Source organism: Carcharhinus amblyrhynchos, chromosome 33, assembly GCF_965287045.1.
Source record: "Carcharhinus amblyrhynchos chromosome 33, sCarAmb.v2.hapA, whole genome shotgun sequence".
NCBI lineage: Eukaryota > Metazoa > Chordata > Chondrichthyes > Carcharhiniformes > Carcharhinidae > Carcharhinus > Carcharhinus amblyrhynchos.
This window is the reverse complement of record NC_137356.1, coordinates 3575875-3601175: the sequence shown is the minus strand read 5'-3', so window position 1 is coordinate 3601175 and position 25301 is coordinate 3575875. Positions and strand designations below refer to the sequence as shown.

General features: G+C 40.9%; 1 protein-coding gene across 6 annotated transcripts in view; it reads right to left on the bottom strand.

The window, feature by feature from the left end:
• LOC145361110 (voltage-dependent P/Q-type calcium channel subunit alpha-1A-like) overlaps window positions 1-25301 on the bottom strand; it is a 649898-nt gene that overhangs the window by 25126 nt on the left and 599471 nt on the right. For 5 of the 6 annotated variants that reach the window (XM_080216715.1, XM_080216708.1, XM_080216713.1 and 2 more), the window contains 3 exons: window positions 25109-25222; window positions 7515-7707; window positions 1390-1625 (listed from right to left, as the gene is read on the bottom strand). In XM_080216715.1, the coding sequence (XP_080072841.1) occupies window positions 1390-1625; window positions 7515-7707; window positions 25109-25222 (543 nt within the window). The remainder of the gene's footprint in view (window positions 1-1389; window positions 1626-7514; window positions 7708-25108; window positions 25223-25301) is intronic. The other variant, XM_080216711.1, reaches the window with a different exon arrangement.

The window sequence follows — 25301 nt, the reverse complement described above, 5'->3', positions numbered from 1 at the left end:
GAATAGGATGGCAGTATGCTCCAAATTTACTGTTGAGCCCCTGTGTTTTGCTAAAGATCACATTATGCAGAGGGAAAAATACAGAGCTATAGTTCGTCACTGTTTGAAATCCTTGGGACCAAGGAGTGTCTCCTCCTGCTGGCTACCTCACTGAAAGAAAATTCATGAATGAGACAGGTTCAGTACGTGGGATGAGGATATTAACTGTTAATTGAACTAGTTCCACTGGCATAATGTTAGGAGTAAAGTTATTAATCAAAGTATCTGGAGTTCAGGTTATTAATTAAAATAGTTGCGAGAGATCAATATGGGGATGAGTACAGGAGGTTGGGGTTCTTATCACAGTAGGTTTGGGTTTATAGTTTGATGACACTAGATTAGGGCTGCAATTGTGTTTATTGTAGAAAAGTGAGGTTGGGGAAACTTTGGTAATTATTGTAGATTGAGGTTGGATTGTGATTACTGAAGATTGGGATTAGATTGCAAATACTGTAGATTGGGATTGGATTGCGATTACTGTAGATTGGGATTGGATTGTGATTACTGTAGATTGGGATTGGATTGCGATTACTGTAGATTGGGATTGGATTGCGAGGGATTGGATTGCGATTACTGTAGATTAGGATTGGATTGTGATTACTGTAGATTGGGATTGGATTGTGATTACTGTAGATTGGGATTGGATTGTGATTACTGTAGATTGGGATTGGATTGCGATTACTGTAGATTAGGATTGGATTGTGATTACTGTAGATTGGGATTGGATTGTGATTACTGTAGATTGGGATTGGATTGCAAATGGTGTAGATTGGGATTGGATTGTGATTACTGTAGATTGGGATTGGATTGTGATTACTGTAGATTAGGACTGGATTGTGATTACTGTAGATTGGGATTGGATTGTGATTACTGTAGATCAGGTTTGGATTGTGATTACTGTAGATTGGGATTGGATTGCGATTACTGTAGATTGGGATTGGATTGTGATTACTGTAGATAAGGTTTGGATTGTGATTACTGTAGATTGGGATTGGATTGTGATTACTGCAGATTGGGATTGGATGTGATTACTGTAGATTGGGATTGGATTGTGATTACTGCAGATTGGGATTGGATGTGATTACTGTAGATTGGGATTGGATTGTGATTACTGTAGATCAGGTTTGGATTGTGATTACTGTAGATTAGGATTTTGTTAATAGTAAACTGTGGTTGGCGTTTTTAACTGAAATAGGTTGGATTTAGACTTTTTGTAGTGACGCCATTGTTCAGACTGTTTTGAAATAAATAATGATTTCCCTACTTGCTGACGTTATACTAGTCATGGTGCATAAATGTATTGTCTATAGTTTGTTTCGTATCCAAGGTCTGTGAAATCTGCAGACCCACCTGTCTATGGGGGAGACACTCGCGGCCTGCACTGGGAGATCGAGACCATCGCCTGTCCCTCGATCGAGGTCTGCTGTACTCATGCCGTTCCTGTGAGTAACGCTCCTTGTCTGATGATGTGTGGTGATGATGGTGATGATGATGTTTCCTGTCCTTGGGTCTTCCTCGCTCACGATCCTTTTCCTTTGGAGGGAGATCACCTGACTGCGTTGTGGTACTGAGGTCTGTTCCAAGCCCTATGTCAATAAAAGCAGATTATTGAGGCAACGACAATGTTTAGAAAGAAAGAGTTGTATTTTTACAGCACCTTTCATTTCTCTTACAAGCATTTCAAAATATTTTACAAAAAATAAATTATTTTAAAATTGACTGTTGGAATCTATTTTGAATATTGATTTCTTAATGCACCTGTCTCTCAGTGGCTCATCATCAATAACTGTGGAAACTCAGGCATGTCACATCAATTATAAAGAAGCAGAATAATGGACATTGACATACACTATTTGTCTATTAATACTCAAAATAGAGGGGCCTGGATAGACTGGACGAAAGTGCCCACTTTCTTTACTAGCGGGCATATATTTGAAGGGCTTGGTAGGATTAGAGAGATGAGATGAGGAATTTCTTTTCACCTAGAAGGTTTCAGGGGCCTGGAACTCACTGCCTGAAGGGCTAGCAGAGGCAGAAACCCTCAACACATTTAAAAGGTGATTAGATATTCTCCTGCTGGGTTAAGGACCAAATGCTGGAAAGTGAGATTGAACTGGTGGCTTGTTTCTTGGCTCGTTTGGTACACAAACGATGGGCCAAGTGGCCTATTTCTACGCTGGAAATTTTCCACGATTCTATGATTCAACATCGGTTGAATGCAAAGTGCTGAGATAGAGATTGCAAATACTGTAGATTGGGATTGGATTGCGATTACTGTAGATTGGGATTGGATTGTGATTACTGTAGATTGGGATTGGATTGTGATTACTGTAGATTGGGATTGGATTGTGATTACTGCAGATTGGGATTGGATTGTGATTACTGTAGATTGGGATTGGATTGTGATTACTGTAGATTAGGATTGGATTGTGATTACTGTAGATTGGGATTGGATTGTGATTACTGCAGATTGGGATTGGATTGTGATTACTGTAGATTAGGATTGGATTGTGATTACTGTAGATTAGGATTGGATTGTGATTACTGTAGATTAGGATTGGATTGCGATTACTGTAGATTGGGATTGGATTGCGATTACTGGAGATTGGGATTGGATTGTGATTACTGGAGATTGGGATTGGATTGTGGCGTCGATGTGTAAAGCACTGAAATGGTGTACCATCTGCAATACCTGGCACTCAATGCAACACTGTGAAGTTCTGCAACCGTACCAGCTTCAGACCTCCTGTCCAATGGAAATTTCATGAAGCTGTGGCTCTTTGCAAACATAAGAATTTGTCACTTGCTTGATATTATGTCCACGGCAAACTGCCTAACATATCAAATTATTCCCAGCCTGTAGTTCCAATAGTATGGAAACTTTGTGCAATGATATTCATCACTTCCAAGGCAAGATATTCAAATTTCATGTAGGATTCTGTGAAAATGTAATCTGTGAAGTTGAGGTAGTGAAGACAGTTTTCTTCTAACATTTATTTATTTGGTTTATTTATCAGTGCCATAAATAGGCTTACATTAACACTGCAATGAAGTTACTGTGAAAATCCCCCAGTCACCAAACTCTGGCACCTGTTTGGGTACACTGAGGGAGAATTTAACATGGCCAATGCATCTAGCCAGCACGTCTTTTGGACTGTGGGAGGAAACCGGAGCACCTGGCGGAAACCCACGCAGACACAGGGAGAACATGCAGACTCCACACAGACAGTGACCCAAGCTGGGAATCAAACCCAGGTCCTTGGTGCTGTAAGACAGCAGTGCTAACCACTGTGCAACTGTGCTACCCATCATGACCAAGTATGTGTGGAAAGGTCTTTAGCGTTCTGATAAAACATCTTGTGTTTAATCCTTTTGTGAGCTTGTTTTCCTCAACTGCATCTTCCACCATTATGAAAACTATCAAATAGATTTATTTAAACTATCATACCAAGAAGGAATAATGAAAAGTACTAGCACTAATCCCCCCCCTTCCAACCCTTCAAAATATAGACTACCAAACAAAAGATGGCGTGGATTGCTGCTTGGGAATGTGATGTGGTGGCCATTACGGAGACTTGGATGTCTCAGGGACAGGACTGGGTACTTCAGGTGCCAGGATTCAGATGCTTCAGGAAGGACAGGGAGGGAGGCAAAAGAGGTGGTGGAGTGGCGCTGTTGATCAGGGACAGTGTCATGGCTGCAGAGAAGGAGGATGCCGTGGAGGGACTATCTACAGAGTCTCTGTGGGTGGAAGTTAGGAACAGCAAAGGGTCGAAAACTTTGCTGGGTGTATTCTATAGGCCGCCCAATAGTGACAGGGAAGTTGAGGTGCAGATAGGGAAACAGATTCTAGAGAGATGTAGTAATAACAGAGTTGTCGTGATGGGAGACTTCAATTTCCCAAACATCGATTGGAATATCCCAAGGGTAAGGGGTTTGGATGGGGAGGAGTTTGTTAGGTGTGTTCAGGAAGGTTTCCTGACACAGTACGTGGATAAGCCTATGAGAGGAGAGGCTGTACTTGACCTGGTACTGGCGAATGAACCAGGACAGGTGATGGATCTCTCGGTAGGAGAGCATCTTGGGAATGGAGATCATAATTCTATCTCCTTCACAATTGCATTGGAACGAGATAGGATCAGGAAGGATAGGAAGGAGTTTGTCTGGAGTAAGGGGAAATACGAAGACGTCAGGAAGTTACTTGGACAAATAAACTGGAAGGAGGCGTTCTTAGGGAAAAGTACCGAAGGAAGGTGGCGGATATTCAAGGAATGTTTGTCTGGAGCTCTGCATGACAACGTTCCGATGAGACAAGGGGGTTTTGGTAGGTCGCGGGAACCGTGGTGCACGAAGGCTGTGGTGAGCCTAGTCAGGAGGAAAAGGAAGGTGTACAAAAGGTTCAGGGAACTAGGAGATGTTAAGGATCTAGAGGAGTATAAGGATTGTAGAAAGGAGCTTAAAAGGGAAATTAGGAGAGCCAGAAGGGGTCATGAGAAGGCCTTGGCGGGTAAGATTAAGGAGAATCCCAAGGCCTTCTATAAATATGTGAAAAGTAAAAGGATGAGAAGAGAAGGGATAGGACCTATAAAAGGTGAAGGGGGAAAGGTCTGTGTGGAACCAGAAGAAATGGCAGAGGTGCTTAATGAGTACTTTGCCTCAGTATTCACCGTGGAAACTGATCTGGGAGATTTTGCTACGGATTTGCAGCAGATGGAAAAGATTGAGTATGTGGATATTAAGGAGGAGGATGTGTTGGAACTTTTGAATTCTATCAAGATAGATAAGTTGCCGGGACCAGATGGGATGTACCCCAGGATACTGTGGGAGGTGAGGGAAGTGATTGCAGAGCCCCTGGCGATGATCTTTGCGTCGTCAATGGAGACGGGAGAGATTCTGGAAGATTGGAGGATTGCGGATGTGGTTCCTATTTTCAAGAAAGGGAACAGAGATAGCCCGGGAAATTACCGACCGGTGAGTCTGACCTCAGTGGTTGGTAAGCTGATGGAGAGGCTTCTGAGGGACAAGATTTATGAGCATTTGGAGAGGTTTGACATGATCAGAAATAGTCAGCATGGTTTTGTCAAGGGCAGGTCGTGCCTTACGAGCCTAGTTGAGCTCTTCGAAAATGTGACTGAACACATTGACGAAGGAAGTGCAGTGGACGTGATGTACATGGACTTCAGCAAGGCGTTTGATAAGGTCCCCCATGCAAGACTTCTTGAGAAGGTGAGAGGGCATGGGATCCAAGGGCCTTTGGCCTTGTGGATCCAGAACTGGCTTGCCTGCAGAAGGCAGAGAGTGGTTGTGGATGGGTCTTTTTCTGCATGGAGGTCAGTCACCAGTGGAGTGCCCCAGGGATCTGTTCTAGGACCCTTGCTGTTTGTCATTTTCATAAATGACCTAGATGAGGAAGTGGAGGGATGGGTTAGTAAGTTCGCCGATGGCACGAAGGTCGGTGGTATTGTGGATGGTCTGGAAGGATGTCAGAAGTTGCAGCAGGACATAAATAGGATGCAGGACTGGGCGGAGAAGTGGCAGATGGACTTCAACGCAGATAAATGTGTAGTCGTCCATTTTGGCAGGACCAATGGGATGAACGAGTACACTATCAAGGGCAGGAGTCTTAGTAGTGTTGAAGAGCAGAAGGATCTTGGGGTCCGGGTCCACAGGACTCTTAAATCGGCCTCGCAGGTGGAGGATGTGGTCAAGAAGGCGTATGGTGTACTGGCCTTCATTAATCGAGGGATTGAGTTTAGGAATCGGGAGGTAATGCTGCAACTTTATAAGACCCTTGTCAGGCCTCACTTGGAGTACTGTGCGCAGTTCTGGTCGCCTCACTATAGGAAGGATGTAGAAGCTATTGAAAGGGTACAGAGGAGATTTACAAGGATGTTGCCTGGACTGGGAGGCATGCCTTATGAAGTTAGGTTGAGTGAGCTGGGACTCTTCTCCCTGGAGAGACGAAGGTTGAGAGGCGACCTGATAGAGGTTTATAAAATGTTGAGAGGAATAGATAGGGTGGATTCTCAGAGGCTATTTCCCCGGGTTGAAATGGTCGCTACGAGAGGACACAGATTTAAGGTGCGGGGAGGCAAGTACAGAAGTGATGTTAGGGGTAAGTTTTTCACTCAGAGGGTGGTGAGTGAATGGAATCGGCTGCCGTCAGTGGTGGTGGAGGCGAACTCGCTGGGGTCTTTGAAAAGACTTCTGGATGAGTATATGGGATTTAATGGGATTGGGGGTTATAGATAGGTCTATGGATTGGTAGGTGTTGATGTGATCGGTGCAACTCGTGGGCCGAAGGGCCTGTTTGTGCTGTAGTGTTCTATGTTCTATGTTCTAAAGCAATGATGTACTTTTACCCGTTAAAGAACAGAATGGTGGGCGGGATTTTACGGCTTGCTCGAGCAAGACTGGAAATTCCCACCTAAGGTCAATGGAGATTTCCACTGTCGGACCCTCACCCGTTCTGATTCCGTGGTGGGCAAGGTGGTAGAGTTCTGGCCAGTGAGTACCATACGTGAAAAGAATAGAATAAGAAACTTCAAAATTTTATGAAAAGTGGAAAGAATACTTTTTTTAAAACTGGTTATCAGCCCACTTTTCCAAAATCCCTTTTCTTAAGCAACACATTAAATGTAGTCTCAATCTCTTATATATTGTTTGTTTTGATGGCTTTTCCTGATGAGTCACTCTTCATTATCTTCTGACCTGTTTGGATTATTCCTCATTTGCTCCTCATTTTTAAATAATAATCCTTATTATTATCCTTTAGTTAATATGTCTAATTTGTATAGGCCAACTTTATCAGCATAATTGTGGCTTAACTTTCATTATGCTATTAAAAATATAACTTCCAACAGAAGAGGTTTTCATATGAATATATATTTACATATAAAATTATACAGATACTGGGGCCATGGCATTTTTCATATGAATGAAGATAAGCAACAAAGGATGTTGTGTGTCAGGTTGTATTTGAAGATCTTCTGTGTTTGTTCCTCTTCAATTTTCTTTCTTGTTTTCCTTCCTTTCCAAAGAAATAATAAGGTAAAATTCTAAGGTTGTAACATGTCGTCTGCCATCTCATTGAAACAGGCATTCTTTACAATGAATAAGGCTATTCGATCCTTCTAAATCCAATCTTTTCCTATACTCTAACCTTGCTTTCCAGAAGGTGTCATTATGTAATCATCAGGAGCTTGTTTCTGACTGTATTTTTTATTGTTTCTCACTGAAAGAGACTGAATTGTAATCTTAATATTGCCCTGATTACCCACAGATGAATGATAGAACCTGAGCCCTGCTTAGTCCATATGGCTTCGTAGTACAGTGGGCACTGCAGTCATCATTAGGGCCAAAGGAGATATTTCTCCTATGTATTTTGGGAAAAGTGTTTAGGTTAGTTCCCTCAGGGAACTTTTAGTACTATCCAAAAGTTTGCTGTAATCTTTTAGTAGAATGATAAAACTTACCCGTATCAGCATCTGTATATCGGCTCAGTGACCTTTCAGAAGTCCTGTGACCCCTCTCCCTGCGGCGATGAGGACGTTGTGATTCCTCTGGGATGACCCGCTCTAGCGAATAGTCATCCAGGCGCATTCCTTTGGAGCGCTGATGGCCCAGTGTGGATGCTGATCTCTTAATTGGACTCGTATCTTCGATAGTCTGGTGTAAAAGAAAATATGTATTACTTCAAAGAACACACTGTTGTCATCAAAAGTAAAGTCATGAAGTTAGTGTGAAGTGTGCAGCATGTGAAAAGCAAAAGGATTGCGTGGAAATGCACAGCAATTGGAGAGGTGACAGTATTTATACATCTACTGAACACACCTTCATTACACAATTACTGCAGTTTCCTCCATTACTAAAGGATCCTGTCATGTTCTCAAATACCAGCCCTTCTTCTGGGACAAAAAAATTAAACTCATCATATATATTATACACACAATGCCAAACATTTATTTATGTATATGCATGTTTTATATTATAAAACTATATACCTCATTCATAGTTTTATATCTATGCATTGTCCTATCTACAAAATCTTACCTCCTGTCTTACACCCTGTTTTGACACAAGGATGTATCAACTTTATAAATTGTGAATTTCTATTCCACGTTTATAAGGCGAACTGCCTGGTTAAACCTGTCACATGAGAAAGGCAACCTCTTTCCAGACATGGTGTTACAGTGCGTCTATTCTTCAGCATAAATGTGGGAACTGTTATGTATAGTGGTAATATATGTATATGCATTAACATACATGGTATTCTAATGCAGTGTTTCGACACAAACTATGCAACCTTGTACATATCGATACACTGCACATATATTATCTGTTGGCACAAATACAGTTTATAAACTGTATAAAGTGCTTTGACAAAGGCACTCGAAACATCAGCTCTTTTCTCTCCTTACAGATGCTGCCAGACTTGCTGAGATTTTCCAGCATTTTCTCTTTTAGTTTCAGATTCCATCATCCGCAGTAATTTGCGTTTATCCAGTTTATAAACTTACTGTATGTAGTTATACATTCCACCTAGAAACAGCTGAGATAATGCTATTACATATTCTACCACATAAAGATGCTTATACGTGCAGCTTTAAAAAAAAGTTATAGATAAGTATGTGAGAAATTTGACCTAACTAAGAGAAATTTCATGGGATCAGATGGAAAGTTGTTCTACACTTTAATGCAGTGTAAAACAGGTTGCTGTGAAAAGTCAGCATTGCATCTGATCCCATCAATTTCCTGGGTTAGGTTACAATAGTCCCCAGAATCTATACATGTATTCAAAGTCTATATTTAGCACACACTTTCTATAATTATCCAAATAACGCTGCAGAAAATTGGATTGCGTGGAAATGCACAGCACTTGGAGAAGTGACACATATTAGTCATACATCTGCTCAACCTATTACAAAAGAATTCTGCCATGTTCTCAATAACTAGCCCCTCTCCTGGGAAAATGCATTAAACTTATCACATCTTTACATATATACCATGCATTTATTTATATGTATATTTTATATTTTAAAACAAATATCTTATTAAATGTTTTATGTCCATGCACTGCCTTACTTCAAACAACAAATTTTAATTTATCTTTTATCTGTTACGAGCAGCATCAAAGTTAGTATTTTATAAATATATTTTACGCATCTTGGTTATAGTTAGCAATAGTGTCAGTGTGTCCCACTGTCCAATAACAATAGTGTCAGTGTGTTCCCACTGCTCAATGGAGGAAATATTTGTAGGTCTCCTGAGCCTACTGCAGACTGCTTTCCCCTTCATTCTTACCTTTCTCTTTCAGGCACAGTAACAAACCATGAACATTGTTATTGTTCAAAGAACATCACGACACTGTTAGCTGTTTAAAAAGCAACATGGTATGAAATTAACAATCCCTCTTGAGCTTAGTGATAGACCGGTATAAATAGTGCAAAATATTTGCATTGATTCTGTAACATATTGACGAATAAGGAACAAAGCTGTCCCTTAATGTGCACTTAATGTACAATATGAAAACATCCAATATATTATGGCCTGTTGAAGGACAAAATACAATTAACGTTAGATTTGACTTTTTGAACATTAAGCATGAGAACAGCTTCTGAGCAATTGAATTCTCCGTACACTTATCATGTCCATTATTTGTATTAGATTACAGGTGAGTGAACTCTGTATCGTATTTATTTTGAGTGGTGTCTGTGACTTTTCCTGGTGCTGCCAACATCTGATTCTGAGACTGAACAGAGAAGGAGTCGATTTTCACCAGCCAGGAATGGAGTCTGTGAAAAGTGATTGAAACACTCAGCCGATGAAGCATTTTGATGGTCCAGTCACATTTGCACTCGACAGGTGAGCTGCCAGCCTATTCTGAGCAGTGATAAGCAGCATGCGTTATGGGTGAATAAGAAATCCAGTGGACCATTCATTGAGCACAGGCCTGCAGCAGGGGCTTACAGGAATGGCTGGGCCAATCAAGGGGAAGATGATTAGTAGTAAGGCACATATTGCTAAAAATGCAGCAAATATTATTTTGTGTTCTCAGATCTATTTCCAATTATGCTTTTAAGGGACACTGACTACTTCCAGCTGTGTACACTGGACTGGCCTCAACAGGCCCTGCAATTAACAATAGCAAAATATCATTGGGGTCTCAGTGACATCATAAGACATCAATTTACATTGAATAATGAGTCTTTTGCTTATTTCCAACACATTTCAATATCGGTCTATCACTATCATCTAAATTGAGTTCTGTTTCTTCCCTCCCCATCTGACAAAGGTGTTTTTCTTACATCAGAGCTATTTGCCAAACAGTTAAAGACCACATCACATGCTGGCGCTGTATTTTAAGTTACATCATGCGTTAACATTCTAGCAAGTTCTCAGGAACATGCAATTCTTCAGCTGGTTTCTCAGCTGCCTACAATCTCCTAAAACAAAATTAGGTCAAGCTTAGGTCAAAATACCTGATTGGGTACAAAGCCCTTGGCATGCATGCAATCGAAAGGACACGTTCAGTTGTCATCACATTAGGTTTTGTTTTTGAAAGAAATGCACAATAGCATCCTAATGGATATGTACATTGTCTTGTGTGGTATGGAGACATGAGTCTGGAAGGATCCAGTTTCAGTAACTGATCTGTATTGAGCTATCTCAGTCAATGAGAGTGGGACAACTAGGCTCAGGAACATGGCATTGTCACAGAGTGGATGCAATTTTGAACAATGTTCTGCTGGTTTCCTGAGGCAAAGGGTGAAATGCCGGTGCAACATGTGCCTGCAGTAGAATCTGATTGAGGATGTGCTGGGGAAATTTGAGAGGTGGTGAACAAATCCTGGCATCACTTAGCTTATCAGGAGAACTTGCAGCTGATGCCTTTTCTGTATAGTTCCAGACTTGATGAACAAAAAAAAGGGGTGAAAATACCCAAAACAAAAAGAAAACTCACAAAATTCTCCTGCCTGAATGCCTCTGATACCTGCCATCAACAAAATTCAAAATAACTTAAAATACTTGTGTATTAATAAGCACATGCATACTTAACAACATATTAGTTGGAAAGAGTACCCAGGGAGTTGTTTAAGCAACACTGTAGATTAAAAGGCCATTCTCTTCACAAAGAAAATGTTGGGCAAACCTTCTGTTCTTCTGGGAATAGTGGCATGATTTGTCTATTACAATTATAGATTTTAAAGTAATTTACATCATTTTGTTTTATTTATGCAAACAAATATTTTGGGGGAAAAATTTGATCTCTTTTTGCCCTATTTAGACATTGTCCCTTCAACAACTGAACAGGCCCTTTAAGGGAGACACCAGCAAGTTCCACATTTGGCAAAATGAAACTTAGAGACAGACAAGTGTAATCAAACATAAGAGAAGAGACTAAGACAGGGTACATACACTGAGGTTATTTCCACGGTTCCGCACTTTTCTCCTCTGCTAACAGCCACAAGAGAGGGTGCATACCGAGAAGGGTATAGAAGAAAACACGACAAACAAGGGACGGGGGAGGAGGCAGAGACAGGACAGAAGTGACAGGAAATGGGAGCAAGAATACCCCACGTCAAAAAGAAAAGGGAGACATGAAAAACCCAGAAAAATAAGGCACAGCAAGAATGTCCAGGGTGTGGAAACACAGACAATGAAGTTTTGTCAAAATAACACAGTTGGGATTTTAAGAACAAAACACGAGAAAAGAGAAGGGGAAGAAGGAAAAGAGCACAAAGATATAACAGTTATATACAATAAGCAGGTAGAAAGAGCAGAATAGAAAACACCTAGCTATTTAATATTCATTAAAGAGAAGAGGTTAGGTTAGACCAACAGAATTTCTTCAAGATGAAAGACTAAATAGTTTTTGAGGAGGATTTAGAAGGATGAACATTATTTGAGATTCTGTGAACAATTTTTTTGGAACAGGAAAGATAACCACTGTTGACTTATGGCTGGTCCACATTTTAAATGTTCCCATACATAATTTCAGCTGCTCCTTAATCCTATTCTCTGCCAAATCTCTAATTCCCTCTTTACACTCCAGTGACTTCTGACACTTCCTCAGCAAGCAATCTGTTTCAACTGGGCAAGAAACAGCCAAACAGCCTCCACATGGAGTTAGCTTGCAGATCAGTAATCATCTCACTGAATGGCATAGAACAGGCTCAAGGGATCAAATTACCTCTTCCTGTTCCAATGTTCCTACAATAGAAATTTTTCCTAACCTGCTCAGTGGAAATTGGGGTACATTCAGGTCAAACACCCATTTCAGGATATTCTTCATTGGCGTAATTCCCTTCTCGCTGAATGCATTAGATTAAAATTGGAACTCGATTGTCAGAATTAGGAAAGAAACAAATGGGATATAGCACTACAATCCCTGTGTCAACATAAAATTATTCTCCTTTTCCACTTCGCTGTAGATCTTCTGAGAATGCTAACTAGTGCTAAATTCTGGATATTGCTGTGGAATCGCATAGGTTAAAGTACTGGTTTGAAACCTCCCCAAACTGGTTTCAATTACAGCTGGTACAGAAGACTCAATATCCTGTCATTTGTGTTAATTGTACTTAGTGTTCAGAGGTAAAAGAAACTTTCAGCAGAGAATACTGAATAGTGAGATAACCCTGATTGATGTTTTTCTCCCTAACCTAGGATTTCTGAGGATAATTGCAATCCTTCTATCATTGTTAAGAGTGAGACAAGTAATGATCCAGAACTGGGAGCCTTCTTGATCTGTGTGTTTCAGTGGCAGATTGGACAATTTATTTACTACCAAAACCAAAGCTCCAAAATAATTCATTAAATTTCCTCTATGTATTGGCAGTCCATTGTCTGACCAAGTAGGTGGAAAGCAAATTTGCTTCCAGTCTCTGCCAACTTTGCTCTTGAACAGGTAGGTAGGTAGGAGGTGCTATGAAGGAATAAGGCTAAATTATATGAGATAAATACAAGAAATGAAAAATTATTTTTTAGGAAAGCTCACAGCTAGCTGCATTTTTCCAAGGAAAACTTGACCTAAACCCAACATGATTAACTCTCTTCACATCAGTGCTGATAAAGATTACACAGGCAATATTCTGAAGATCCTTGCAATGACAACTAGCAATGAAGTGCAATGCTAGTTAAGATAAGTAAAACCACAACCTGATAAAGAAACACTAGACCCAAGTCTTACCATCTTCCCAGACGTATGTTCCCAAGAACAATGGCCAACCTGACCCTTACCCAACCTTAGTTTTCAAGAATATAACTTTAATTTTTTTATAAACTGAATGGGCAAACTAATTAAAATAGGATGGCCTGCTCATTTAATATGGTATAATGATTAGGGGTGATTTATTATTGAGCAAATGACCATGTTCCATGCCATCTTTTAGTTATACAACACCAAAAAAATTATAAATATCCCAACATAATTTCAATTGTTAGATTCATTAGAGGAGAGTTGTTAGTAGTGGTCACCTTCGCATCAGATCCATTCTGAACTAACAACATAAGAACATAAGAAATAGGAGCAGGAGTAGGCCATCTAGCCCTTCGAGCCTGCCCCGCCATTCAATAAGATCATGGCTGATTTGAAGTGGATCAGTTCCACTTTCCCGCTTTCTCCCCTTAACCCTTAATTCCCCTGTCTATCAAAAACCTATCTACCCGTGACTTAAATATATTCAGCGAGGTAGCCTCCACCACTTCAATGGGCAGAGAATTCCAGAGATTTACCACCCTTTGAGTGAAGAAGTTCCTCCTCAACTCCGATCTAAACTGCCTCCCCCTCCCCTCTTATTTTGAGGCTGTGCCCTCTAGTCCTGCTGTCCTTTCTAAGCGGGAAGAGTCTCTCTACGTCTACCCTATCTATCCCCTTCATTATCTTAAATGTCTCCATAAGATCACCCCTCAACCTTCTAAACTCCAACGAGTACAGACCCAGTCTATTCAGTCTCTCTTCATAGGCTAACCTCATCTCCGGTATCAGCCTAGTGAACCTTTTCTGCACTCCCTCCAAGGCCAATATATCCTTCCGCAAGTGCGGCGACCAAAACTGCACACAGTACTCCAGCTGCAGCCTCACCAGTACCCTGTACAGTTGCAGCAAGACCTCCCTGCTTTTATATTCTATTTCCCTTTGGTAAGGGAATATTTTCCAAGGTGTTTCATCTGGATCCATACAATATCCGGGAAATTACAATCTGGCTAAAAACTGTTGGATTTTAGACTATCAGGAAGGAGGTAACACCCTTGACTGACATTCTTCCTTTGGGGGTTTGGGTGGAGGGGGCTTTGGATGGGAGGGGGTGTGGGAGGTGGCTAGTTGGTCTCTGTGGACACAAGTTAAAGGTCCTAGTGTCTAGTTCACTTTGATTCAAATTGAGGGAAATTAGAGAAATTGTCACAAGGGAAATTGTGAGATATGTTTGATCCTGTTGGCTCCCAGAAAGGGGTTGTGATTATCAAAACACCAGAGTAGAACTGTCCTCTAGTGACAGATCCTTTTCTCTTTCTTTCATTGTAACATAATGTGAAGGGTAAGATTTCATTATGTATTAAGCTTTTCTTCACAACTGACAGAGAGAATCGTGAATGGACCTGACCCAGAGGAAGAACTAGGCAATTGCATTTATCGCTCTATATGAATATTACCTAAAGACATTGAGCAGATCAAAGACCTCGGGGTAATTTCCCCCCTCCCCCCATTTTCAGGGGTGGGAACAGTGGATGGGGTGGCAAATCAAGTGAGAGCCACAAAATGACTTCTACACTCGGGGGGAGACTTCACTGCTTAATCTTCCCTGAACCCCACCCCCATGCCCCAGCATGGACAGTGCAAAGGGGGGGTTGGGTGGTTATCCATGGGGGGGAGGGTGGAGGGATTGTGTGAGGTGGGGGGGAACATAGGATAGTATTTTATGGGGCGGGTTCTGATTGTTTGTGTTAAAGGCAAGATCATCTATGACTATTTTATAAACACATCTATAATTGTGGACATACCGGACTAGGTGTACAAAATGATAAATTGTAAGTGAATGATGAGATATCACAAAGATAGTATAAATTACTGATGGAAACTGTGTCTCATTGAATTGCTTCTTAGAGCATACTGAAAGAGCATTTCCTATACGAATACTTAGATTGAATAAACTCTACTTTCTTTACCAACAGCTGACTCTGTGTTGGGTGTCTTTAGATTCTCCATAGCAACATAATGTACACATAGATAACCAAAGAATTGTAAACAGGATCATGGAACTGTAAAGAATTATGGAACTGTACACAGTACCAAGAAACTGTATACAGAATTGTATGCAACTTGGTAGAAATGTTTCACTTTCACTTTAAGGGGTTTAGAAACATTGATTTCTGTTAAGCTGACAATTGGCTGAAGTAAAGCAATAGAGTGCTATTCTTTTCTTTCATGAGTAGATATATGAGTGAATGTGGATTTCATAACTCAAAGGGAAGTAAATACCCTGGGAAGAATAACACCCATCAAGAGCATTCCAATTAAGGGAAATAATGGATATGAGTACTGTGTGCAGTTTTGGGCGCCGTACTTACGCAAGGATATTTTGGCCTTGGAGGGAGTGCAGAGGAGGTTTACTAGGCTGATGCCGGAGTTGAGGGGGTTGAGCTATGAGGAGAGGCTGAATAAACTAGGCTTGTACTTGTTAGAGTTTAGAAGAATGAGGGGAGATCTCATTGAGACGTATAAGATGATGAATGGGATGGATAGGATAGAGGTGGAGAGACTCTTCCCGCTCAGAAAGGACAGTAGGACTAGGGGGCACAGCCTCAAGATAAAGGGGGGGCGGTTTAGAACAGAGTTGAGGAAGAACTTCTTCACTCAAAGGGTGGTGAATCTCTGGAATTCTCTGCCCGTTGAAGTGGTGGAGGCTACCTCGCGAAATATTTTTAAGAAGCGGGTTGATGGGTTTTTGATAAGAGAGGGGATTAAGGGTTATGGGGAGAGGGCGGGAATGTGGAACTGAGCCACGACAGATCAGCCATGATCTTATTGAATGGTGGGGCAGGCTCGAGGGGCCAGATGGCCTACTCCTGCTCCTATTTCTTATGTTCTTAAATAAACTAGTCAACAGTAATGAGTGGCTGTATAGAATAGACTCGCCAGAGTTTGTTTAAAGTTGCATTTAACATCCAGACAATGATACATTTACCACTGAATTTCATTCAGGAATTATACTTGTGTAATATATGCAGCAGGATGTCAGATCAGCTCAACTATTATTGCTATGTCAGAGAGTTGTGGGTCCGAGCCCCAAGGAGCTGAGTTTACGATCTGCACTCCAATTTGGTGCTGAGGGAGTCAGGCGATATTCTTCAGATTAGATGATAAATCTCAACAACATTCAGCTAGTTAAAGATTCCTTGGCTATATTCAAAAAGTAAGGTGTTTCACCAGTTTCCAGAATGTTACTGAAGCAGAATAACTGGCATTTCCCTACTAACAAGGGTCACTAGACTTTGAAAGTAGTTAATTTCGTGAACAGTTTGATGCAATAAGGCAAAGTATAAATGCAAGCATTATAGTAAAATGGTGGTCTCCCCCAGCAGAGTTTGATTATAAACTCCTGTCTTGCCAAACCATTAATTTTTGCCAGGTTGTTTGGAAATGGGAAATATTTACACAGGAGGAGGATTCCTTCCCAGTATTTCTACTAGAAAGGGTTATGGCCTTACTTGATGGTATAATACTGCTTTGGTCTACGAATGGAGTAAACCCGTACTTGAATTAATGATTATGTTTAAGTTATCTTCAATTTCAGGTTCCATAGTTGCTCAAACAATGCTCCAAATTGTCAGGTCACATTAAAACATTTTGCCAAGAGTTTGGCACATGTGGGTACAGCAGCTTTCAACATTAAGCTTGTGCTATTTAAGCAAGTAGCCATTGTGAAAGTTCTTTTTGTCATTAATTGTTTAAGCATGGCAGAACTACTCATCCAATTTATCTATTTATTGTATCTTTATGTCTGTGTTTGCAAAGCTTGACTGTCATTCATTGCATGGAGGTTAAACATACATATAGTAGCATCTCTTTGCAGAAGTTATCCCTCTTACTACAGAAACTGATGAATCATGAGTGTAAAAAGCAGAATCAAGGTTTAAATTATATGGATTTAAGCTTTAGATTTCCAGAAGGCGTCTGATAAGGTGCCTCACAAAAGGTTGCTGCAGAAGGTTAGGGTACACAGAGTTGGGGGTAAAGTATTAGCGTGGATTGAGGATTGGCTATCTAACAGGAAGCAGAGAGTTGGAATAAATGGGTGCTTTTCTGGTTGGCAGTTGGTGACTAGTGGTGTGCCACAGGGATCAGTGCTGGGGCCTCAACTGTTTACCATATATATAGACACTCTGGAGGAGAGGACTGAGTGTAGGGTAACAAAGTTTGCTGATCACATGAAGATGAGTGGGAAAGCGAATTGTGTGGAGGATGCGGAAAGTCTGCAGAGAGATTTGGATAGGCCGAGTGAGTGGCGAGGATCTGGCAGATGGAGTATAACGTTGGCAAATGTGAGGCTATCCACTTTGGAAGAAATAATAGTAAAATGGAATATTATTTAAATGGTGAAAAATTACAACATGCTATTGTGCAGAGGGACCTGGGGGTCCTTGTGCATGAATCGCAAAAACTCAGTCTGCAGGTGCAGCTGGTGATCAAGAAGGCGAATGAAATGTTGGCCTTTATATTGAGGGGAATAGAATATAAATGCAGGGAGGTCTTGCTGCAACTGTACAAGGCACTGGTAAGGCCTCAACTAGAGTACTGAGTGCAGTTTTGGTTCCCTTATTTGCGAAAGAATATATTGGCCTTGCAGGGAGTACAGAGAAGGTTCACCAGGTTGATACCGGAGATGAGGGGGTTAGCTTATGAGGAGAGATTGAGTAGACTGGGCCTGTACTCGCTAGAGTTTAGAAGGCTAAGGGGTGATCTTACAGAGACATATAAGATAATGAAGGGGCTGGATAGGATAGAGGTAGAGAGATTCTTTCCACTTAGAAAGGAAACCAGGACTAGAGGGTGCAGCCTCAAAATAAGCGAGGGGGGGTGTCAGTTTAGAACAGTTGAGGAGGAACTTTTTCTCTCAGAGGGTAGTGAATCTCGGGAATTGTCTGCCCATTGAAGTGGTGGAGGCTACCTCGTTGAATATGTTTAAGTCATGGGTAGATAGATTTCTGATCGATGAGGGAATTAAGGGTTATGGGGAGCAGGCGGGTAAGTGGAACTGATCCATTTCAGATCAGCTATGATCTTATTGAATGGCGGGGCAGGCTCGAGGGGCTAGATGGCCTATTCCTGTTCCTATTTCTTATGTTCTTGTGTAAATATATATCCTTTCTGGATTGTTTTTTTTCCCCAGTAACAGTATCTTTCTCTGATCATAAGGCAGGCTGCCTCGACCCAGTTTCTCCAATTTTAATGTTAATGGCAACAATTCATGTTTTTTTAAAACAGTACAAGAGGCCGCCATTCAGCCCATCGAGTCTACACCGACAACAATCCCACCTAGGCCCTATCTCCATAACCTGATATATTTATCCTGCTAGTCGGGTAGCATGGTAGCACAGTGGCTAACACTGCTGCTTCACAGCTCCTGGGTTCGATTCTCAGCTCGGGTCACTGTGTGGAGTTTGCACATTCTCCTCGAGTCTGCATGGGTTTCCTCCAGGTACTCCGGTTTCCTCCCACACTTCAAAGATGTGCGGGTTAGGTTGATTGGCCAGGCTAAGAAATTGCCCCTTAATGTCCAGGGAACATAGGTTAGAGGGATTAGTGGGTATAATATGTAGGGATATGGGGGTAGGGCCTGGGTGGGATTGTGTTTGGTGCAGACTCGATGGGCCGAAGGGCCTCTTTCTGTACTGTAGGGCTCAATGATCTTCTATAGTTCCCCCCTGGCACTAAGGGGCAATTTATCATGACCGATCAACTTAACCTGCACAGTGGCACAGTGGTTAACACTGCTGCCTCACAGTACCAGGGACTCAGATTCAATTCTGGCCTCAGGTCACTGTCTGTGAGGAATTTGCATATTCTCCCGATGTCTGCATGGGTTTCCTCCTGGTGCTCTGATTTCCTCCCATAATCCAAAGTCCAAAGATGTGTGGGTTGGGTTGATTAGCCATGCTAAATTGACCCTAGTGTCAGGGGATTAGCAGGGTAAATATGTGGGATTATGAGGATAGGACCCGGGTGGGATTGTGGTCGGTGCAGGCTCGATGGGCTAAATGGCCTCCTACTGTACTGTAGGGATTCCATGATTCTTTATATTGTCCTTTAAATCATGCAAGGCAATGCTCTCAGCCTGACACGACATTCTATGGTCGACCTCCATGTTGTATCATGAAACAATTGCAAAGCCAGTCATGAAGGATTACATACTGGAACCTCAGTGCAACACAGTTGGAAACTCTTGAGTGTTAGAGCTTCAACCATTAAATCAACACGTTATCTGATTATTAAACTAACAAATAGACACCTTGACTGACTATAAATTGGGAAGAAACTTTCCAAATACTGATTTAGAAAAATACTTTGAAATTCTAGAGAGCAGGGGTTTTAGAAAGAATAGCCATATCTGTGACCGTCTCAGCAAATACTGGCGAGAAACATGAACCTCATTAGGAAAGATCTCCAGGAGTTTCAGTTCATAAAACCATCACAAAGATTCAGAACAATAAACTGCTGAACAATCTATTAAAAACTGTTTCCAACTATTAATTGTTTCTGAGAACCCAACTCTATAGCCATTGCAAACATCACGCAAACGAAGGACCCCACGCACCCCGGATGTTCTCTCTTCCACCTTTTTCTGTCGGGAAACAGATACAAAAATCTGAGATCACGTACCAACTGATGCAAGAACAGCTTCTTCCTTACTGCCATCAGATTTTTGAATGGACCTACCTTACATAAGTTAATCTTTTGCTACACCCTAGTTATGACTGTTACACTGCATTCTGTACCCTCTCCTTTCCTTTACCCCATGTACTCTATGAATGGTATGCTTTGTATAGCGCGCAAGAAACAATGCTTTTCACTGTATAGTTATACATGTGACAACAATAAATCAAATTAAATCAAAAATGTATTTAAAGAGCACAGTAGCAAGAGAGAATAAGGCAACTGCCAATTTGGTCCGATAAACATAAAGAACATGATTTGGGCAGCACAGTGGCACAGTGGTTAGCAATGCTGTCTCACAGTGCCAGGGATCCGGGTTTAATTCCCGATTTGGGTCACTGTCTGTGTGGAGTCTGCAATTCTCCCTGTGTCTGTGTGGTTTTCCTCTCGGTGCCCTGGTTTCCTCCCACAGTCCAAAGATGTGCAGGGTCGTGGATTGGCCACGCTAAATTGACCCTTAGTATCAGGGGACTAGCTAGGATAAATGCATGGAGTTATGGGGATAATGCCTGGCTGGGATTGTGGTCAGTGCAGACTTGATGGGCCAAATGGCCTCCTTCTGCACTGTAAGATTCTGTGATGGCATTTTGTGAAGCCTGGTAAATTATGAATTATTTTATTATAGCAAGTGGTTGGTAAGTATGAAAAAAACACGTGAGCCCTTTTGTAGCATATAGGAGGAGTAGGGCATTTAACCTGTTCCATGTTTGAGCTTAGCAATGAGAACGTGTAATGTTAGGTTGGTGTTGGAGCTATGGATAACATTGCTGAAATGACAGTGGAATTTTAGCAGTGCAAAAGTTTTCAGATTTATGTTTTTTTTAATCTAACTTAACCCCACTGCTATCTACTTAGGGTGAGGCCAAAGGGCTTCATTATCATGCATTACAAGCTGACAATTCAGACTCAAAAACCAAGAGAACGGTCATATCAAACATGGAAGTGATCTATTTTGTAAACCTGGGTTTAAATAGGTTCAGACTTAAGATTCACTTATTTAACAGCCTTTAATTGTAAGTTCTATCAAACTGAATTTGATGACTATTGCCTGTTGTAGTTTCATAGTTTCAAGATTTTCCTGCAATATGCCTCAGCCTATTTTCATAGAATCCTACAGTGCAGCAGGTGGTGATTCGGCTCATCGAGTCTGCACTGACCACAATCCCACTCAGGTCCTGTCTCCATAACCCCATGTACTTACACCAGCTAGTCCTCCTGACACTAAGAGGCAATTTAACATGGCCAATCCACTCAACCCGCACATCTTTGGACTAGAGAGGAGAACGTGCAAACTCTGCACAGGCAGTGAGTGCCCTAAGCAGGGAATCGAAACTGGGTCCCTGGTACTGTGAGAGTCTCACCCAGTTCATTTTGTCAGTGTAACTGCTCTAATTCAAGAGATTCAGTGAATTATATTTAAGCATTTATTACATCAAGTTAAAAAAACAAATAAAAAGAAAACAAATAGAACGCACCAACTGTAACGTAACCACTGGGAGGCATTTATGATTAACTCAGGAAACTGTGTGAAGTTCATAAGTATTCATTCTCAATCACAGATAAAACTGAGCTGAAGCCACTAAATTCAGGCAGGGATCCCGCAATGAGTAACAACTCTACCAAGTTAAAGACATGAGATTTGAACCAGGAGTCCTTATCCTAAATTGAGCCTTTGATTTCATTTCAATAATCTGGGAACTCTGCTGGGACTCATTGTGCATTCACATGCAATTTGTCCATTTCAAGGAGATCAATTTTGGGCTGCTTCCCTCAGTGCCAGTGATCCTCCAGTAAGTCCTGGGAATCAGGAGCTGAGGTGGGTAGATGGGGTGTGAAACAATGGGAGCAAATTGGTAGCAGTCCTCAGGAGTACTTCTCCAGGCTCCATGGCAAATCTGAAAAATTGACTTACGTTCTCGCTGGTGGCTGCTGCTTATTATAGCAACAAACACCAGGAACAGAGCAAGTCTTACTTGCTTGACATTTCCAGTAATTTCTCTCTATGTCCATAACATGCACTCCAATTATCACTCTCCAATTTTTAGAGAGCAGTCCTAAATACAGGCATTAGGCTCACACATGTAAACAGCCTAAGGCATGTAGCTGTGGGTGCTTGAGAAACCAATCTAAACCAAATTGTTGTTGGATGTATTTTGTATTGTTGCTTTTTGTCACTGTTCTGCAAAAGATACAGCACAGCAAGGTTCAATTTCTTCCTCACTAGTTTCAGCATGTCAATCAAACTGGCCAATAGAATATGTGCTAGATTTGGGAGCGTCGCTATGCTGCTTTCATCAAGGCTTACTGAGTAGCAACCTTCCGCTTAAACTTTCTAAATATGAGAGTGAAAGTGTTCATAAGCAAGCAGAATGAAGAGCAAGAGACAGAGAGAATTAATCAGAGTGAACAAATGTGAGAGAAATTACAAGAGAACATTGGTGAAAAGATAGCATGAAAAGGAGAGTAAGAGAAAGGGAGATGGTGAGAATAAATGCAAAATTTGCCATGTGGGGGAAAAGTGGTGAGAGAGAATGTTTCAACGTGACAAAAGGTTTTAATGTTTCCTTTTCAGCGCAGGGATAAATATGTTCAGTTTTATTAACGTACAGGTTTAATGTAGTTGACAGCTTTCTAACGCATATTTCCATTGCCCAACTCTATCTGTTATCCTTCACTTCACAGAGAAAATCACGACTTTCCATTTTTATCATTTCAGAAAGATCTTTTCTTGAAATCAGTCAATTTTCTCTTAGAATGACAAACATGAGAACACATTATGATCATCTTTCCCACAAGTAACACTCATGCTAGAGTAGCTATTCAATGCACGCTTAAATGTCTAGTTGGATACACTATGCTAGAGATTATAATTGCCCAAAATAGCACAGTTTGTCAATATATTTTAAAAATAAATATCAATACTGTCTACAAGTTCCACCACTAGATGTCACTAACTTAAACTATAAAGATGTTTGCCAAAATCTATTTATAGAGGACAGAATTTTACCGGCACGTGCACCCAAGCTTTGTACGATCTCGCCCGAGGCCAACAGAGAGTGCCATTCTCCGAGCTCACCTGCCCCTGAAATCAGGACAGGCATGCCGGCAAAATTCCGGCCAGAGTGCTGTGCAACTTCAGGCCTGATTTTAAATCACTCAAAACTCATTCACTTGCACACTTAAAATTAGGCCCCAAGGAGCTGGTGAATAACAAAACAGCAGAATAACCTCCATCATTCACAAATCACATATTTATGAAAAGGTGTAATAATACAAGTCATACATGCTGTTTAGCTGTGGCCATGAGGCAATATAAGGGATGGCTGTGGCAATATGAAATGAGAAGTGCAAAGTCTTTTAGTTACATTAAATGGAAAAGCCTACTATCTTCCAAAAAAGTAGTGAAAGAATTTCAAAGTAGTGCCAATAAGATGGTAATGGACTTCAGAGTTGATTGCAGTTTGTAACAACATAGATATCAGCATTGTAAGCACGACCTATAAGTCAGGTAATTTCATTTGAATACTGAGTTCTTGGGGAAGAGGAAATCAAGACTTAGAACATCCCAGTTTGATATTTGTTCTTTACTAAGGTTTCTTTCAAAGTGGTGAAGGGAGGGGGGGAGGTCACAAAAATTGAATTTAGTGTTTTTGAGCTTGGGAAGGCAAAAATTAAAGAGTTCCTAATCATTGTCTACTGGGTCAGTGCTGGAAGGTCTGCATTCATGGGTGTCTAAGGAAGGCAGGAGGAGACTCGGTTGGATTAGTGACTCCTGCAGAAATGTGCTCATATTGGATGATTATTTTGATGTTCTTGTTACCGTGCTAAACACAATTCTAAGCACAACTGTGAATATGTTTATTATCCTAGTACCAGAGGGGAAGAAGAAAAATTTGATATAAAGTCATCAATTAATCATTTCTTATGTAAATGGGTTGTCCTTTATCTGTTATTTAATGAAAACAGAAACACCACTTATTTTTAGAAAAGAGCACAGAAATGTACAAATCGGTTCACTCATTATTATCATAAACAGGGCTGATTTTTGAGCATATTTTGGAAGTTGGGTAGAAATAAGTAATTATTACATCACTTTTTCAAAAAAGACAATAATTATCAATAATTCTTCACTGAAATATCTTTGTCTTCACGATGTTTTCAACATTTCAGTTTGAAATATGCCACTGCAGCATCATCATTATCAGCACTTAATTTGAAGATCGAAGGCCAACAATCATGATGACAGTCTTCAATGAATCAATTATGTTCAAGATCTTAAAGATTCACTCTCAACCACCCAGAGGAAATCATCTGGCATAGATTACCAAAAGCATTCCTACAGCGTTAGCAAATGAGATACTATCCCTTTTCAGGAATGTTCGAGTAGTGGTGGAGAACTTAAAAAAAAGGAGAACATGCAGATAAAAAAGCCAACAATCCTTTGTGTAAAATTAATGATCTCACTTTAACTCTTTCAGTGCTGCATCACCCAAATATAGAATTTTCTTTTAAAAGGAGCAATTTTTTCCCTTGTTAGAAATTAACATATGACATCTGACCTTATCTTTCTTCAATCTAGCTTAATGATTTGGGCCTTATTGAACTGCAGTAAAATGCTGGGTCCCTGACTAGTTCTATATTCATATTTGCCAAAAATAAATAACATTTTAATCTAGATTCAGGCAGAGAATCTTCAACCTCACTCCCTGTAAAATGGTTGCACCTAACAGGCAGGAGTCAATGGGTAGGATCTAACTGACAGCATACAAATGACGTGTACAATGTGTGAGCCGCACAGCATTTTAAGTAACTTTCAAGGGCAGATCTTCACTTGAAACTTGGAAGGAAAATCATGTCTTTGAAAAATATGTGTTAAATACCTCTCCAGTGATTTCTAGTTTGCGACACAGAAGTTTCCAGTGTTAAATCCCCTTTAAACGTTTTATTTGTTATTAGTTTTCTCCAATGTAAATTAACTGAAAGAACAATTCATTTGGGCGTGTTTATAATTGAATAATTACTATTGTGATGCTTTAAATGAGAACTCATCGAATACATTGGCACTTGTTGCATTGAAAGAGTTAAAATAATGGCAAATGATATAGGATGCAGCTGAGTACATCTCACTGAGCTCACTTGGTTTTCTGCAGGTAGCCGTGGCATGGAGGCTGCTCGACTTTGGCCTTCCATCGGGAGGTAATGGTCGCTGTCCGAGTAGCCGTCCCTCCCCATTTCTTGCATCTCCACAGCCTGCAATACAAAGCCAAATTTGGGGGGGTATTAAAGGGGAGGAAACGTCAGCCTCAGCTGGAACTGAGTGAGCTGGAAG